Source organism: Urocampus carinirostris, chromosome 14 (genome assembly GCF_059441175.1).
Source record: "Urocampus carinirostris isolate Australia breed hairy pipefish chromosome 14, RoL_Ucar_1.0, whole genome shotgun sequence".
In the NCBI taxonomy this organism is placed as follows: Eukaryota; Metazoa; Chordata; class Actinopteri; order Syngnathiformes; family Syngnathidae; genus Urocampus; species Urocampus carinirostris.
The window spans coordinates 33301061-33320055 of record NC_142362.1 but is presented as its reverse complement, the minus strand read 5'-3'; the positions used below and the strand labels follow the sequence as shown (position 1 = coordinate 33320055).

The following is an 18995-nucleotide window of genomic DNA, read 5'->3' as shown; positions in this document are numbered from 1 at the left end:
GCCAGCTAGCTTGGCATTAGCGCCGAGTTTGCCTGTATTTTTTCCTTGTCGTCTCCCAGTTAGCCTAGCTGCTCACTACGTGTTTTATGGTCCACCAGCCTCGTGTTTTTTCTGCCAACGCAGCGGCTGCCTTTCGTTAATCGGTCTCAGTGAAACCCCATTAGCAGCTGACATGCCGACTTCAAAATGCAGTATCTCAGAAAATAATTGGAATATACTGATGGAAAGCATGTATAGATTATATGCAAAATCCATGTAATATTTTCTCACATTTTGTATGTTTAAGAATTTGGGATAAACTTTAAACTGCTTTAATGTTGTTAATGGTTAAAACTTCTGTTTAGGTTAGTAAATCGGTGTGCATCCTAACGACTCAAGCAATAATGAAGCTCCTCAAATCGAAAGAAGCCGCCGCTGCAGTTGATGTCAAGAGCTGGCCAATGGTCCTTGATACAGGTCAGCTAAATTGCACACAGAGGCCCCGATGTCAACATTTTTATCTGATTCAAATCTCACTTCCTCAGATGACCTCCCCAGGAAGAAAAGTCCTCAAATGTACAAACCTCCAACTCCGGAGATGTTAGCCTACCTTGATTTTAGTGTTTCCACCACAGGTATCCTGGCGGGAGTCAAGGTGTGTACCTAGCCAAATCGTCCTTACGGAATGATGAATTAGGTTATGAAAATATAAAATCCTGCTTGATTTGTTGTGTCAGATGTCGCATGCAGCCACTGGAGCCCTGTGTCGCTCTATTAAGCTACAGTGCGAGCTTTACCCATCTCGCCAGATCGCCATCTGTCTGGACCCATACTGCGGCCTGGGCTTTGCTCTTTGGTGCCTCTGCAGGTGAGACCTTGTCATACATCAAAGAACGAATTTACTGCATACTTATGTCTAATTAGTAATAATGCATCAACAGGATTTTGTAAGAAAATTAGACAGGGTGGGTTAAGTAAAGGAAAGCCAAACATTTTATATTTCTTTATTTTATTTAACATTGTATTTACAGATAAAGGGACAGAATGTGGTGTACCTCTGTTAGTGTATGTTGCTAAAAGTATTTCAGCCACATTTTCTTATTTCGAGTGAAATTGTTGGAAGTAGTTGCTTGGTTTGCACACATTTCAGCATGTTTTGTTTAATTGGATTATGACCCTGAAGAATTTGAAATTGCTTTATGTAGATTATTTTGTGTCATAGTAATGCCAGACGAGTTGCATGCGATTATAATGGAGATTTTAATCCGCGCAAAAATGTTTTTGCTGCCAACCACCAGCTTTTGATTTACCCGCCATCATTCTTAACTACTCCGTACACGTGTGTGGGTTGCAGTGTGTACTCTGGCCACCAGTCCATTCTGGTTCCCCCACTGGAGCTTGAAAGCAACGTGTCCGTCTGGCTAGCTGCAGTCAGCCAGTACAAAGTGCGTGTCACCTTCTGCTCCTACTCTGTCATGGAAATGTGCACCAAAGGATTGGGCATGCAGACAGAAGCACTACGAGTAAGTTTGATTCTTTAACATAAGTACAGTATTTTCCAGACTATAAGGCACACCTTAAAACCCCAATTTGGCCAGACCTGGTGCGCCACAGAACACAGGGGATAAGATCGAAAATACATGAATAATAGGTACGTGTTACCATACAAGCTGTGACTGTATATTACCACATTTGAGAATTGATTGTGCAATAGTTGATCAAATCGCTAATCATCCCCCACCTAATTTAAAAATCATTGTATGCAACGGGAATCAAACTCTACTAGTGGCAGTGAGAGCGCCGACATTTTACACCTAGACCACCAGTGATATGGATGGCGTATGATAAGGCATTAGAGATGATCTCATTATCACACTACTTTTACTCACCGTGTTTGAGCAAGGATTTGCATAGTGCATTCTAATGCAGGCTCTCCACTTCTTTACCAACAGATGTTAGAGAATGGTGAAAACTGAAAGTCTTTCAACAAAATACTATACAAGAGCTTTTTTCGTACGTATACATATAGAACTGTGAGGTTATTGACCCACAGGTGATGCATACAACGTTTTGCGATTTTGGTCAGCAACACCTTTGGACTGATTATTCATTGCATCATTGTATTAACATTATCCATGAGTGTTTATAGGGCCAAGTGGTTATTCATGAACACACACAAAAGCTCTTTCTGTAGTCTAAATTTCATGCACCAAATAGTCTGGTGTGCCTCATCTTTTGGGGGTGTGCGCTATTCTCGTCTTAATAAACTGGTGAGGAAAGCGAGCTCTGTTGTGGGCACAGAGCTGGACAGCCTGACAACAGTAGCTGAGAGACGGGCACTGAAAAAGCTGCGGTTAATCATGGACAATTCATTACATCCACTACACAGCATCGTCTCCAAACAGAAGAGCACCTTCAGTAACAGACTGCTGTTACAGTCTTGTTCCACGGACAGACTGAGGAGATCATTTCTTCCTCATGCCATGAGGCTCTTTAACTCCACCCGGGAGAGTAAAGGCCCACATTAAACCACAACCCCACATTGCATATTACCCTATTTTTATATCAGTGTGTAACACTATTTAAATACTATATATCAAGACGTTACATTGGGTATTTATGTATTATATTCCTTTTACTTTATTATTGTTTCATTTTCAACACAAGGATACTGCTGGAAGTGTGAATTTCCCTATGGGGATGAATAAAGTATCTATCTATCTATCTATCTATCTATCTATCTATAGCAGAAGCACTGCCTATCCCATGCTAAAAACATTACCGGGGACCCCTCTCACCCCCATCATGGACTGTTCACTCTGCTAGCCTCTGGGAAGAGGTACTGCAGTGTGCGGTGCAGGACCACCAGGCTCCGCAATAGTCTAGTCCCCCTGGCCATTAGACTGTTAAATGGTCAATCTAACATATAGTTAACTTAAATCTAAACGGCTGCTAATCTGACTTTTGCACTACTGGCAGTTTTTTTTTATAGCTTGCCACTCCTTGCACATTGCTCTCTGCACTATTGTAATTACAGCGTTATTGTTACAGTGTTAATGTTACTGTGTACCTGACTTGTTAACCTGACTGCCCATTTTGCGCATCTGGTTAGCTACTCTTCTTGCACTATCGGCACTATGGTAAAATACTATACGTAGCCAAAATACAATACAACATTATTTATATCTGTACATTCAAGGAAACTGTGGGGGTCAGATGCATCGACATTTCGTTCTGTATACACGTGTACTAGAATGACAATAAAGTAGATCTGAATCTGAATCTGAATAATCATCTGTACCTTATGGTGCGGAAAACCCTGTAAATAGTTTTTCTTGTGTTGCATAATCTGTATAAATGGTTGCAAAAAACTCTTTCTGACACATTTTACGAACACTAACTCTTGTTCCCTGTCTAGTTGAGAAACGTCAACCTGTCATGCGTGCGCACGTGCATGGTGGTAGCAGAGGAGAGGCCTCGCATCGCGCTCACGCAGTCCTTCTCCAAGATCTTCAAGGACTTGGGCCTTTCACCGCGTGCCGTCAGCACCACCTTCGGTTGCAGGGTCAACGTGGCCATCTGTTTGCAGGTTAGTGTTTGTTTGCGTATGCAGGAGAATGTTTGCCAGACGCGCTGTCGTCACGTTATGCCATGTTAGGCTAAATGTCGGCTGCATACTTAGTTACTCCTGCACAGTATCAAAAATGAATCACGATATTATTGAAGAAGATAATGCTTACTAGAAATTTACATGGTCCAGAGTGGTATTAAAAGTTGATTGATTTAGAGTAAAATTGAATGATTTTATTTGCAATACATTTACCTCAAGACTCATTTTAAACTTCAAAATCAATAAAATCATTAAATCAGACTTTAAACATACAGTGCATATATATATATATATATATATATATATATATATATATATATATATATATATATATATATATATATAATATAATATAATCCCCTATGCAAATCGGTCGAACCTTCATAAAAAACCCCAAGTGTCAAACTTACTTCGAGTGACATCTTTACCAACTGAGAGTATACGACTGTAACAACTATAGATCCTCAAATAATAACACAGAACACAGATTTGCAGTTGAATGAATTGTCTTTATTGTCATTATACTCAAGTGAAACAACATTTGAAATGAAATGAAATGATCTGTATTTCTATAGCGCTTTTCAAGTCAATGACTTCCCAAAGCGCTTTACAATATGCTCCACATTTCCCTATAGCGGCCTTGCAGCCATGTAGTGACAGCCTTTCATAAAATCCCAGAGGGTCAATATTACCACAAGATAACGTCTTTACCGACAGACTGAAGTTCCGTAACAAAATAATAACTTTTGATCTACAAATAAAAACATGGAAGACTGAATTGCAGTTGAATGGAATGTCTTTCTTGTCATTATACAAAACAAAATTGGAGGACTTCACCTCTCAGTGTAAGAAGGCGGTTTAGAGAGGGGCTGGTTAGCTGCACGCTAGTATTGGCTATCCTCTGCTTGAACCAGGTCTGAGTGATGATTAGAACACAACCTTCCCAAATGTAGCACTTTTCCAAAAGTTGTAGCTCCCGGTCATTCGTTTAATGGGTAATCGATCTGGGGTTGGTAGGATACAGGCTGGGCAGGGGGGCTTGTTACATCACTATAGTAGTGGGCCTGCAGCAACACTATTGCTTTCTTGCCTGATGCCGCTTTAATCCCTGCCTGGACCCGATAATCCACGGAGCACCCGCGGGTGATCAGCATTTCTTTGTGTTCTTCTGACTATCCTCAAAATCTGTTTTAATTGATGAATTTATCTTCGATGTAAGAAGCCACTGAAATATTAGCTGTAGCCGTGCTTTGCAGTTTGTTTTGGGTGGCCACATTGTCTTGTATACCCGCCACACTGTTCAACAGCATACACCCGCCTATCAGTTGCGCGCGCACATAATCACGCCTACCCAACACACACAGACACACAAGCTGCCCCTGTGATGGCATTTGTTGTGTGATGTCTGCTTCAGTAAACAATGCATGATACATTGATATCAATGAAGATAGACAATTCAATTTAAAATCTGCGTTGTTAGGATATCGCAAAAAGTAAAGCGCGATACAGAGGGATTACTGTATATATAATATTGTGTGTGTAGGTGTATATATATATATATATATATATATATATGCCACTTAACTTTGGCAGATAGGCAAATTTTTTCTCTCCTTCAAAATGTGAAAGCACCCGAATTCAGCATTTTTTGGTCATATTATAGATGAGCATGTAACGTACAGTACACTGTTCTATTGTCTCTGCCTCCTATAATCAGTTGCTTACAAGTTACCGGTAACATTTTGCCAAGTGATTTTTCTTTTAAAACGTTGTAACATTGAAAACACAAATAGAAAGCTTCCTTAATTCATAATTTTTCTTGCATAACATTAGCAACTTGCAAGTTATTCCAGTTGGCATTTACTACATTGGTATACTTCTCTGAAAAGTCAATTCATTCATTAAATTGTCAATTTCTTTCTTTTAGCTATTAATAAAGCTAACATGTGGGCCATATCGTAGAAAAAGTGTTCGATTTTAAGTGCAAGTGGAAGTATTGTTGTGACAGTCGCCCTTGAGCCCACGTTTAAAATTGACTATTTTAGTTGTAAAATTATTGTTCTTTTTCTCTCTCAATCCTTTTTTGATTTTTGTGTGCATGCGCTTTATTTAAGCGTGCTTCCACATGTATGCTTAAAAATGTCTTTTTTATTTATGTGTCCTGTCCTGTCAGCCCAACAGATTAGGGAAACTGGTGGAGCAGGTACTGTCAGTCAAAAGTGGTTGCTTGCTCTTTTTGAGAGGCTGTTGCTTTTATTTGCGTGTTACGTGGTTGGTTCTGCAATCATCATTTTTTTGCTCTTTATGTTGAAAAAGATTCACCTCCATCTTGTTACAAAACTCGTGTGAGGCTCGGTCTGCATCTTCACTCAATCGGCTGCCCCTTTAGATGAATTATTGCCATCTGTGCTGCTTGATATTTGTGCCAGGAATCTTTGCATGCCTGTTGAAGGCTTTTTCTAACCTAATTTTGGGTGCTGATCACACACTTGTTTAACATTGAATTGGAAAGGTGCATCTCAGAATAAAACAATATTTGTTTTTGTAGTTCAAAGTAAAACATTTATAAAACACATTCTGAAAATATGTTTAACATTTAGACATTGCTTAAGATACTTAGTAGTGTAATTTGAGGATCACCTTAATTCCGGTCTTTCCCAGATATTATCATAATTATAATTATGCTTGCAATAAATCCAAGTGTTACGTTTTTCTTTAAATAATAAAATACATGTTTCTAATTAACAGAGGGGACTTTTTAGAACGTACCCCCGCGAAAACAAGGGATTACTGTACTTTTCAGTCTGTCGTTAAGAGGGTGGACTAATCTTGGAACGTAACTTCTCCAAAAACAATGGTTTTTTGATGCGATTGAAAACTGATATTGAAATAACTTGCTTGCTCCTAAGTTTTTTGGGGACTTTGTTGAAACATCTCCAGTAATCTTTCTTCTTTCGTGGGGCTTTTCATTGTACTGTACGTGGTCTTCTTGAAGTTTTCTTGAGGAAGTTTTAAATACTTCCATTATATTCAAACTTATCTCTACAGTGATCTCAACTGACAGTAAGTCACAAAAGTGATTACTCCCCTTACATTTCTGCTGAGATTTCATTACAATGTTTAATGGAACATCATTGAAGAAACATCACTTTGACACAATGAATAGAAGTATGTCAACAAAAGCCATGGCTTACTAGAAAGATATCTTCTGGGCTGATGAGACAAGGATTAATTTATTTGGCTCAGATGGTGTGAAGCATGTGTGACGGCAACCAGGTGAGGAGTACAAATATGTTTGCGTTGTGCCTAAAGTCAAGCATGGTGTTGGGAATGTCATGGTTTGGGGCTGCATGAGTGCACCTGGAGCTGGGGAGTAGCATCTCATTAAGGGAAACACAAACTCAAGGATAGTACTGTGAAATACTGGAGCGGAGAATGATCCCCTTCCTCCAGAAACTAGGTCGCAGGGCAATGTTCCAGCCTCATATTGACCCTAAATACACTTCTAAGATGACCAAGGCTTTTCTAAGGATAAAGGGGATGGACTGGCCAAGCAGGTCTCCATGTCTAAATCCAATAGAACATCTTTGGGGCATCTTCAAGTGGAAGAAGCACAATATCTTGATCAATATCCCCCAGCCATGTCATGATGTCATGGAGGAGTGAAGGAGCATACCACTCACAATGTGTGACGCTCCGATGTAATCCATGGTCAGGAGGGTTAAAGCAGTTCTGCTTAATCATGGTGGCCACACACAATATTGAACTTTAGGAACTTTAACTTAATAGTGTACTCAGTTTTGTTTCCAGGGGTTTAGATAGTAATGGCTATGTTTTGTGTTTTTTGAGGGGAAAAATAAAATTACACTGTTATATAAGCTTTACACAGCGTACCATTGTGTCAAAGCGATGTTTCTTCAGTGTTGTTCAATTAAACATTATGATGAAATCTCTGCAGAAATGTGAGTGTGTACTCACTTTTGTGACTTTTGTAACTCGTGGTTATTAGTTAAACCTGCTGCTATTTTTTGCACTTTTATTGTGTTTTCATACTTCCAATGGCATTTTCTTCTTCAAATTCAAGACTGACTGCCATCATTTGGTTTAATGGGTTCAGTCTGTAAAAAAAAATAAGTGAGCTGCTAAAATTTGTTCGAGTTTTGCGACACCTTGCATATGGTCAATCCAGGTACAACTTTATATTAATAATCGGCTATATGTAAGAGTTCCATACATACTGTAGGTCAGTTCAATGAAGTGCTAATAATGAAAACAAATGGTAACTGATAATAGGCCAAGATTTAGATATGTGATGCTATGCTAGATGAATGCTCACCTTTGCATTAAGAGCTCGGTGTGTCGGTGTGTGAGATGGCTTGCAGCCTGCAGTTGGCCGTCAACCCTTCTCATAGCTCTCCGGTGCCTATTTATTAACTCTTGGCAGGCTCGTGAGGATGGTGATTATCCAAAGGAAAGTCGACTTGATGTCCAAGTCATTTAATTTGATGTGTGTGTGTCCCATGGAGGCATTGCATTTGATTTAACCGATGGATTGCTTATTCTTAAATTCCCTTTCCTTTGGACTAGAACTTGTTTTTACATCTCATCAAAAGGAAACAATTCTTACCCCTATTTTCTTTTTTCAAATGGCACTTTACAACGTTACGTTGTTGACAACAATACAATGTTTTGGCATTTGGCCTCATTTGTGCATTTTTGTTGTTCTATATAGGGGACAGCAGGACCAGACCCCACAACAGTTTACGTGGACATGAGAGCTCTGCGCCATGACAGGTGAGATGTGGGTGGGATTTCAAGGGCAGCTAATTCTAAATAAATGCTCCCTGATTTTTTTTCTCTCCAACATTTTAACTAAGGTTCTATTTTTAAATGTCATTTATTTTCTGAACTTCTGAGGATAATGTACTTATCAAAACTTTAGGGTCACCCAGACAAATTTGTGTATTGCAAAAACTTAATTTTATTTATTTAATATGGTTGTACAGGTGCTAGAAATCCTTGAATTTCAATGTTGTGTTTTTTAGGATCGAAAAGTGTTTGAATTTTGGGTAAAGTGCTTGAAATTGTTGCCATATTACTCACCAAGTCTGCCAAAAAATGACACAGACACAGCTCTCTGGTGTCTTCGCTTTGCCATTGCATTAATTCTTCCCTCGTGACTAACGGCAGCTGGCATTAGTTTGTATGGCATTGTCCTATGAAGGATCTTTGCCCACTACGGGTTGCGCCCAAGGGAACAGGTGCATGCTACACCTAAACAGGGCACTATGAATTGTGTATTAGTGCAAGGATTATGTATCACTTCTGGACATTTATTATGGACCATGCAAAAAAAATAAGGTAGCATTTCCCAAAGGTAAATTGTAATCCAAGAACCTTCAGCTACTGAAAATGTAAGCTACATATTACTGTCATTTTTCACCCAACACCTCTATGGGGAGAGATTTCTCTCAAAAAAAATTAAAATAATTGCGATTTATTCAAATCTAAATATCATATGTCTTGACAAATACATGACTCACACCAGATGGAAAAAAAATGAAAATTGTGTTTCAAGTGTTTAATAAGATCTAAAATTTTTCCATGAAAAAGGTTTACGAACTCTGATTAAATTAGATGTCCAATGTCTGTATTATTTTGCCCATATGAATCACTTCCTCTTGTTGACCAGTTTTAGATATGACTTATTCTTTGTCACTCTGCCTTGAAGGCCAGCATCTCAGTGTTGCCGCTGCACTGTAGATGTTGCCACTGAAGCATTTCAAAGCTGCTCGTTGAGGACCAGTAAGGCGTCTATTTCTCAAACTAGAGACTGATGTACTTGTCCTCTAGCTTGGTTATGCCTCCCACTTCTTTTTTACTCTGGTTAGAGCCAGATTGTGCTGTTCTCTCATGGGAGTAGTACATATCATTTTAGGAGATCTTTAGTTTCTTCGCAATTTATCGCACGGAATAGATTTCCTTTCTTAGAACAAGAATAGACTGTCAAGTTTCACATGAAAGTTGTCATTTTCTGGCCATTCTGAAAGTTTAATCACAGCCAAAAACGTGATTCTCTGAATACTTGACTAGCTTAAAAAAATTTAAGTTTTATAGCTTCTCCAACCAGCTAAACTGTTTTCAGCTGCGCTAACATGATTTCAAAACAGTTTTTAAGTCATCCATCCTCCTGACACACAATGTACTTTTAGAACACCGGAGAGCTGTTTCCTGAAATTTACAGCTAGAATAGTCATTTACCATGTCAACACTGTATGGGAGTTTTTTTTTTTTTTTTTTTTTAGTTTCAACATATCCTTATTGAGAGAAACAGTGCTTTTCCTATGTGAAAAGGACATTTCTGAGCTACCTTAGACGTTTGAATGGTAGTGTATGTCTCAGTGATGTGATATTATAAAAATGTCATTGATGTTTTGGGAATTTGTCAGGGTTCGCCTGGTTGAACGGGGATCACCTCATGGTTTGCCTCTGATGGAGTCTGGAAAGGTACAGCATAATAATCACAATAATAAAAAACCCCTATGAACACTGCTGAAAATGCATTCATCCTGTGATTGCAGATCCTTCCTGGGGTCAAGGTTATTATTGCCAACACAGAGACGAAAGGACCCTTGGGAGATTCTCATCTCGGAGAGGTGAGCTTGTAACTTCATTGCTTGTATTAACTCAATCAATACGAGACATTTCTCTCTAATGGAAAGAGCTGGTGCCAGCTAATGATTGCCATTTTGACTCGATTTGAAGGTCTTCAGAAAATTTAGTTCCATAGCATAGGACATATTAAAAGAAATATAAAACCCTCTTCTTTCATTACAAAATAAGTATGTTTCTAGCGTTTACCTTCATTTAGTATACAAGAGTTTCTTTAAAATATTCGTTTTCAAGAAAACTTCCGAGGAAAAGTTTTTTTAAGAGGATGCATTTCGAGCAGAACTTTAACTTCAGTGATATAAAAAAAAAAAAAAAATATATATATATATATATATATATATATATATATATATATATATATATATATATATATATATATATATATATATATATATATAATACAAATATTATTTATTTTTTTCCATTTTTGATACTTCCAATATCCATGAAAAAGAAGGGCTCATAGTTTGCTAGATAACATTTTATTGCAAGAATACCGAACTTATGCATAGACAATGCATGAACTTTGCAAGAACTTTTCAGCACCAAATTTTTCTGGTGACGTGATCACACGATTTCGGTCACTGTGGCGATCACATTTCTGCAGACGTGCATGAAACGTCATCCTTCTCTGCCTTGATGATGACGAAGCTCCCACGTCATGTTTTTTTAAAAAGCTTTGTTGAAGCGTCACTGTCTGTTCTTATCTATATTTTAGAACATACCCCACTTTTAGCTGTGTATTATATTTTAAACACAGTAACCTATTTGTTTAAAAATAACAGTTGCGATAAGGGGCAATACAACCATTATTGGACACAAAACGGGCAATAAAACGCACCAAATCACAATAAAATGAGATTTGGTTCTTTCTTTAACACAATCAGAAGAGTGCCGTTTGACTAAACAAGAACAAGAAGGGGGATCATTTGGGCAAGGCACAAATGTGGGCCATTGTGGACACAAGCTAGAAGCTGTGATACAGGGAGCAGGCGAGTAACCTCAGTCGGCAAGAGAGTCTGATTTTGTTTCGTGCGCATATAACCTGACCCCCTGAGTTCAGTATTTATAGTCCTAAAGTCGGCCTATATCCGACTATATACAGTGTTTATTTTTTACAAATCTGATGACAACGAACCTTTTTCTTATCTCTTGTGTGCGTGCAACGCAACAGATCTGGGTGAGCAGTCCTCACAATGCAACAGGCTACTACACAGTTTACGGAGAGGAAGCGCTGCACGCCGACCACTTTAACACTAAACTCAGCTTTGGGGACACGCACACGGTGTGGGCGAGGACAGGCTACCTAGGCTTCCTGCGGCGTACTGAACTAACAGATGCAAGCGGAGGTAAGAATGTTCTCTCACAGTAAAAGAATTGTGCAATAGGAAAGTACTCTTATTAAATTACTGCAATTAAATAAATTAGGTAGGTAGGTAGGAATGGGGTTGGTTTTGGGTAGATAGGTAGTTAGGAGGATGGTTTTGTTAGGTAGGTAGTTAGGATGTGGGTTTTGGGTCGGTAGGTAGGTAGATAGGCAGGCAGGTAGGTAAGCAAATAGGTAGGTGGGTGGGCCGGTCGGTAGTTAGGTAGGGAGTTCGTTTTGGTTTGGTTTTAGCTTCGTTGGGGGTTGGTTTTTGTTTGGTTTTAGGTTGGCTGGTGGTTGGTTTTAGTTTGGTCTTAGGTTGGTTGGGTGAAGGTTTTGGGGTGGTTTTAGGTTTGTTGGGGTTAGTTTCGGTTTCGATTTAGGTAGGTAGGTTCGTTTGATTTGGGTTTGGTTGGTTTGGGTTTGGTTGCAGTCATATAAAAGAGTTTTGGCAACCATGATCATTTTCAATATTTTTGAATTGACATTTTTTATTGAACCAGACTGCTTGAGAACATTAGGTCTGAATCAGCCCCCTGAGGCAAACTGAGTTTGACATGCCTGCTTTCAAGCCACTAGAATACACAAAAATAATCTTATACATTCATTTTAAACCTCATTTTAGTAATTATGCCATGACTTTGATTCAAGTATTTTCTTATAACTTTATTACAACACTTGGTAGCAGAAGTAAGTGAGAAATTGTAGTTAGGCCGTTACTGTGGGAATAGAAATCAATCGTGCTCTGCTTGTGTGTGTTTGTGATTAGAGCGCCACGACGCACTCTATGTGGTTGGTTCTGTGGACGAGACCCTGGAGCTAAGGGGAATGAGATACCACCCCATCGACATCGAAACCTCCGTCATCCGCTCCCATAAGAGCATAGCTGAATGGTGAGTTGAAAAGAATCTGTCTTGGACTCTAGCCCCAACCTTTTCCCTCTGTCCGGACGCATACAATTTAGTCGCTTTGGCCGTTTTAACTGAGTGTTGGCATTTTGTCATTTTGAATTACCCCACATTGTTTCCCATACCATAGAAAGTTTTTGGCAGGTTTGATTGGTCCCCCCAGAGTCTCATAAACTTGTATGATTGAAAATTATAATATTTTTTAAATATAAATAAATGTGAAGTTAATCAAAATATCTAAGATATATCATATAAAACATTGAAAATACCATTGCGCGTTCACTTTAAGGCTTTTTTGTCCTTTCGCTAGCTTTTAGTTAAGTGGTCGATTAGTCAATAAGCGTGATTTTGTCCCTGTCGCTGTGCTAATTTGAGTAAGCACAGGACAAAAAGAAGGAAGGGAAATTATAGAATGAATCAAAGTGGATAAGGATCTTATTTTAGATTCAATTTAATTATATTAATGACTCCAAAGCAGAGTGCATTGTCTACCACTGACAGAAGAACCCGAATCAATCCCTCAAAGTTAAGGAACTTGGTGTTCCTGAATATTAAGTAGAGACTAATTTTATTTTTTATTTCACATATTTTAATTTCAATTTTTGCCTTTTTTTTTAGATGTTCTGTGTTTTTTTAGTCTGAATTGGTTAAAAGATTAATTGTGACTAGTTGAAAGTTATTACATTTCATAGTCTTTTTATAGCACTGAAGAGTTATTTTTTTATTTTTTTTTCTCATGGTTTATACGGAATTCTGTGTTGCTTGACTTTAAAGTTGCTTGGTATGAACATTCGCTGTAGTGAAAAAATAAAGTATAATACATTTTTAATAAAATGTTTCATGCATAATGTTAGATTTTTATTAGTAATATATCATTTAAACCAATAAACGCAAACTTTTGCAGGCTGGCGCCCCTTGGGTCCCCAATGAATTCTTAGCGTTGGAGGTTTGTTTACCTCTCAGTCCTTTTGTAGATGCATCTTCGCCTTTTTTTGTAATATTTTTTACATGCCGTGATCATTTTTAAGGTGCTGGTACAAATTACTTGTGTTTCCTCTGGACCTAGCAACTACGCAAAAGTAAATTCTGCAACAAGTTTTTTCTTCTGTTCCACGTCTGCCTTGTCAAAACCAAAATAGGCCCACCAAGTGATTCTGGGAGTATGTTTACGGAGTCCGCCATGACACTCAATGAGCTCATATGGTGGTTGTGGCATAGTGGGATGCTTGCAAACTTTGAATCGCGTTTATTGGCTTGTGCTATTATTAAAACTTGCCTCTGATTGGTTGGCGCTTTTAAAACTCGAACAGTAACAATTGTGGTTGCCCAAAACTCCATCAATCACAACAAAAACTTGAAAAAACGGTGCTTTGCGGTTTTACAACTGCACTTCATCGCAATGTCGATTCGATTTTGGTTAATCTTGCAGCCCTAACGTGTTTTGTACAAATCGTCAAACGTTCAAACTTCTGTCTTTTACTTCAGACTAACGCCCCCCTACCGCCTTTTCTTCCTTACCGCCCCAGATCTTTCCACTTTGGGAACCAACCCAAAATTCTGAAAAGCCGTTTGGGAGCCAAAAGAGCCAGCTCTTTGCAGTGAGCCAAGTTAAAAGAGCCGATTCGTTCTCTAAAATAGCCGGAATGCCCATATCCAATAAGTTGCGCGTTACAAAAATATACCTGTCAACATATACATTTTCCCTACTTTTGTAGATTTTTTTCAAATTGTGTGACCTGTGTAACAATTTTTGTACGTGGAAAAAAATTAATTTGAATCTCGTTTGTCCCATTTTGGCTCTAATATGGAACATCTCGGTCACTGGTAGTAGACAACAACGTAGTCTCAGATTGGCTATATTCCTGTGCTCGATCAAGCATTAATTTTCAAGCCTATTGTTTTCACAAATTACTTTTTCACCATGCTTTTTGAGTGTGACTTGTTTTCTGCGTCATTGCCTTTGATAACTAGTAAACTGAATAATGGCATGCTTTTGGCAAAGATAAAAGTGGGCAATTTTCTGCGGCATTCTAAACAAGATCACACAGCACACGAGTTAAAAAACACTGCCCTAGATGCAATAGAATTTCTAGAATATCTTAATAAAAGATATTATGAAGTTAATATTAATAAAATGGGTCTTAGGAGCAACAAACAACGAATACACACACTCTAACTTTCTTTCTGTCCTGTGCAAAGTGCCGTGTTCACGTGGACCAACCTGCTAGTGGTGGTGGTGGAGTTGGGAGGCTCTGAGCAAGAGGCCCTGGACCTGGTGGCCCTGGTCACCAACGTGGTTCTGGAGGAGCACTACCTCATCGTTGGCGTGGTAGTAGTGGTGGACCCTGGCGTCATCCCCATCAACTCCAGGGGAGAAAAGCAACGCATGCACCTGCGGGACGGCTTCTTGGCCGATCAACTGGACCCTATATACGTGGCCTACAACATGTGAACGCTCGGGCGGCAAGAGTATCCCCTGATGGACCCGGAAGGACGGCGGTAGCGCTGTTACCAACGGCGGGAACTGTCCTGCCGTCTTCGCCACACGTGTTGCATTCATGGACCAAGAACAACGATAGCACTATCCGTCGGTGGATGTGGATATTAAAAGACTACACACTCCTGTCAAATGCCAGCTTTTAGTGAGACGGAACGCTCCACTACTAAAGCAGGGGTGTCAAACTCATTTTAGCTAAGGGGCCTCAAAGTTCAAAAGGCGCACTTGCGTTGGCCGGGCTTGTAAATTAATGGCGTGAAAACAAAAGCTTAGCAGGGTTCATACGAGTGCTTAAGGTCCTTGAAAATGCTCAAATTTTTGTTTGTTTTCAAGGATTGAAAAGTGCTTGAGTTTTTGACTGACGTGCTTGTAAATGCTCCAAAGTTTTTGCTGTTTAACAACAAGTCTGCTCTCTGGTGGCTTTACTTTGCCATTGCATTTCTTCCCTCGTGATTAATGGCACTTTGCATTAGTTCGTACTTCATTCTCTTATGAAGCGTCATCACTCCCTACGGGTGATGCTCAAGAGAACATCTGCATTCTACACCTAAACTTGGCACTATAAAATGTGTAATAGCGCAAGGATGACGTATATCTCATCTCATCTCATTAGCCGTACCGCTTATCCTCATTAGGGTCGCGGGGGGCTGGAGCCCATCTCTAGGCAGTGGGCAGGGGACACCCTGAACTGGTTGCCAGCCAATCGCAGGGCACACAGGGACAGACAACTCATTCGCTCATTCACACCTAGGGACAATTTGGACCGGCCAATTCACCTGAAGTGCATGTTTTTGGAATGTGGGAGGAAACCGGAGTGCCCGGAGGAAACGCACGCAAGCACGGGGAGAACATACAAACTCCGCACAGGAAGTCTGGAGCTGGATTTAAACCCACGACAGGTTCCCATGACATGAACTGTGCCGCACAAGCGCTAACCACTGCGCTGCCGTGCTGCCCCAGGATGACGTATGAATCATGGTTATTTATTAGTGGTAAATTGTAATGCGAAGAACTTCCTGCAACTGAAAATTCAAGACACTTATAACTTTCATTTTCCCCATCACTTATATGAGGAGAGAGTTGTCTCGGATAGATTTACACACGCATTGTTCAGAACCACAAATATAGTTGCGACGTATCCAAAATCTAAAAATCAAATGTCTTAACAAATGCACAGGCAAGAGTGAAATTTGCATATATAAATCGCAGATATATTTGTAGATCTGAAAAATACGCATTTCATGCAGGATTTTTTTTTTTAATGGTATTGTAGAAATTGGAAAATTGTCTTGAAAAGTCCCTAAAAGCAGTGGGCTTAGAACTGGTGCGGACCAGGGAATCCAACTGTTTAATTAAAAGGAAGCATAGCGAGGGCATGCCGCAGGTGACGTTGCAATGTGATTTATGCCCAGTGCTCTGAACGTCAAAGTGGAGAAATTTAATGAAGCTCCTGGTAAACGGCAGTATAACTATGACCTTCAGTAACCAAGTGCCTCGTCATCTAATGAGTGACACGAATGAATGGATAGATGAGATTTCCACCGTTCCTGTGGAGTATGAGCGCAATCTTGGCAGAACTAGCGGGGAAATGTCTAGTACAGAAAAGTGACCCATGTCCCCGATTACGACACTTGTTTTTGGACTCACAGCCCTCAATCTTAATCAACTAGCAGTCAATATTAGATAAATTGGCATTACCATGTATGCATGTGTGCTACAAAAACACTTAAAAAATACTCAATGGACTCAATGGACTGTACTGACTAAAACTCAGAAGGCCGAATTGATTTTTTTTTAATGTAATAGCAATACTTGGTCTCCTCTGTATCACTTTGTTTTGTGTGCAAGGGATGGGGAAGCTTAAGATCAAGTGACTCTATTAAACAAAATGGTAAAAATATGGTGATAATGTAATGGTAAAAAAGTCCTGCTGTTCAAAATGTTGTGGCAGTCTTGTCCCCGGTGTCCCTTCCTGTAGACCGCGCTCAAGGCAAATGTGCTACCGGCTACATTTTTCTGTCCACGCTATTTTTTTAATCATTTGTTGATACATATTTGTCAAATTTCATGCAAAAAAAAAACACTTTTGAGCTGGCCTTATAGAAGTGTTTCCCAACCATCTTCGACAATCTCCTGAGCAATTGGACCCAGTGAAGTTGAATTAATGGAGATGAATGTTTTAAAAAAGCTGGCGTTGAAACGGGAGTATGCAGGCTTTATATCCACTGTCGCTTTCGGGTATTTGATTACACAACAATGACTTTTTTGTTTTTGAATCAGAATCTTCTAAATCGGTTTGGATTTTTAGCAAAAGAATGCACTGGGGGTGGATGTGCCATAATGGAAGTCCGTTTCGACTTCTTGTTTCTCTCCTCCAGGACACAAATCAATTTAAAGGGACAGTGTGTATTAATGCCTCCTCGTGGTTAATAAAAAAAAACATCATCCTTTAAAATATCACTATTAATTTGAATAACAAACAGAAATACTATCTCATAAACGTCCTGGTAAGTTTATTGATTGGTAGACACTCAAAACAAGGAGGTAAGACATCAATGGATTTTGAACGTCCAAGGAGAAAAGGGGAGAGCCCAAACCTCAAATGAGGAATTTTAACTTAGCCCTCCTATTAGCCCATTCATTAGATATTTATGTTAGAAACCATATCACCCTAATTGTGATATTTTCCCCTATTTTCTTTTTGTTATTTTTTTCCTTGTTTTATTCGGTTTTGGTATTTTTCTTTTGTTTTGTTTTTTTGGTGTTTTCTTTTTTTTTATTTTGCTTTTTCTCTTTTTCCTTTCCTTTTTCTTCCTTTTTCCTTTTTTATTCTCCCCATTTTGTCTTTTCTGGTTTTTCCTTTATTTTTTCCTTTTTTATATCCAATTTTCTAATTTATGATCGTAAAGCTGAAATTGCTTTGCTTCTATGGGTGCACAGTACTTTTCCTTTTTTAATATATTATTTTTCCCATTATTTATGTCTTCTTTTTCATCTTTTTCTCCTTTTTTGTGTTTTCTTATTTTTTTTCTTTTACTCTTTGCTGTTGTTGTATTCTGTTTTCTTTTTTTACATTTTTTCTTAGACTATCTTTTCTTTTTTGTTCTTTTCCTTTCTTTTTTCATTTTCTTTTTTTCCTCCCATTTTCAATTTTTCTTTACCTTTCTTGAGTTTTTTCTTTTATTCTTCTTTTTCTCCAATTTTATCCCCTCTTTTTTTTCTTGTTTTTTTTTCTTGTTTTTTTCCTATTTTATTTCCTTCTTTCCAAAAAGCTTGGAAAAAAATAATAAGCAAGTGCTTTATGGTCACTTTGACTCTGTAGTTCGTATCCTCCCTTTTGCTTTATATCACCCGTTTTCAGTTGCGCTACACAATACAGCAACGTCTCGTGGTCAAATAATACACACTGTCCCTTTAACTTTCATAGTAAGGTGTCAAGCTATAATCCTTGGGGTTGCTATCGTCCCGCCGGCCGCAAGTTTTACACCCCAGCTTTAAAACTATCAAAGAGCGCCTCCTGTAGTTTGAAGCCTCGCCAAGCACTCTTTGAATTCTTCAAAAGAAACTTGTGCATTGTTCTGCTTATCCTTGTTACTGATGTGCCGGTTTCTCCCTATAACATGTAATATATTTTTGTAAGTAACCTCAAAGCATTTTGACTGATGTAAAGAATAAGAGAAAATGGGTGACCATGCCTTAAGTGTTTCATTTTGTTTCTGCCATTTTCGGCAGCTGTCGAGTGGAGAAGAAGCACTGGGAAATGTATTATTTTTTGGCCAGTTTTAGGGTGGCAACACTCTGTTAATTAAGCAGCAGTGAGTCCTAATAACTAACTTTAAAAAATGTGTTGGCTTACCGTATTTTCTGTAATATAAAGCTAAAAAGAAATCTCATGTCATGTGTTTTCATATATAAGGTGCACTGGACTATTACACACATGGGATTAAAAGTAGAGTAAGAGCT

General features: G+C 38.8%; 1 protein-coding gene across 4 annotated transcripts in view; it reads left to right on the top strand.

Annotated features, from left to right (window-relative positions):
• The window catches only part of LOC148353215 (disco-interacting protein 2 homolog A-like), a 178434-nt gene extending 159509 nt beyond the window's left edge, over positions 1-18925 (top strand). For 3 of the 4 annotated variants that reach the window (XM_088352180.1, XM_088352178.1, XM_088352177.1), the window contains 12 exons: positions 345-456; positions 525-634; positions 717-847; positions 1334-1502; positions 3398-3568; positions 5763-5792; positions 8322-8383; positions 10039-10096; positions 10171-10245; positions 11436-11610; positions 12397-12520; positions 14735-18925. In XM_088352180.1, the coding sequence (XP_088208306.1) occupies positions 345-456; positions 525-634; positions 717-847; positions 1334-1502; positions 3398-3568; positions 5763-5792; positions 8322-8383; positions 10039-10096; positions 10171-10245; positions 11436-11610; positions 12397-12520; positions 14735-14987 (1470 nt within the window). In that variant the 3' untranslated portion in view covers positions 14988-18925. The remainder of the gene's footprint in view (positions 1-344; positions 457-524; positions 635-716; positions 848-1333; positions 1503-3397; positions 3569-5762; positions 5793-8321; positions 8384-10038; positions 10097-10170; positions 10246-11435; positions 11611-12396; positions 12521-14734) is intronic. The other variant, XM_088352179.1, reaches the window with a different exon arrangement.
• Positions 18926-18995: the final 70 nt, after the last annotated feature.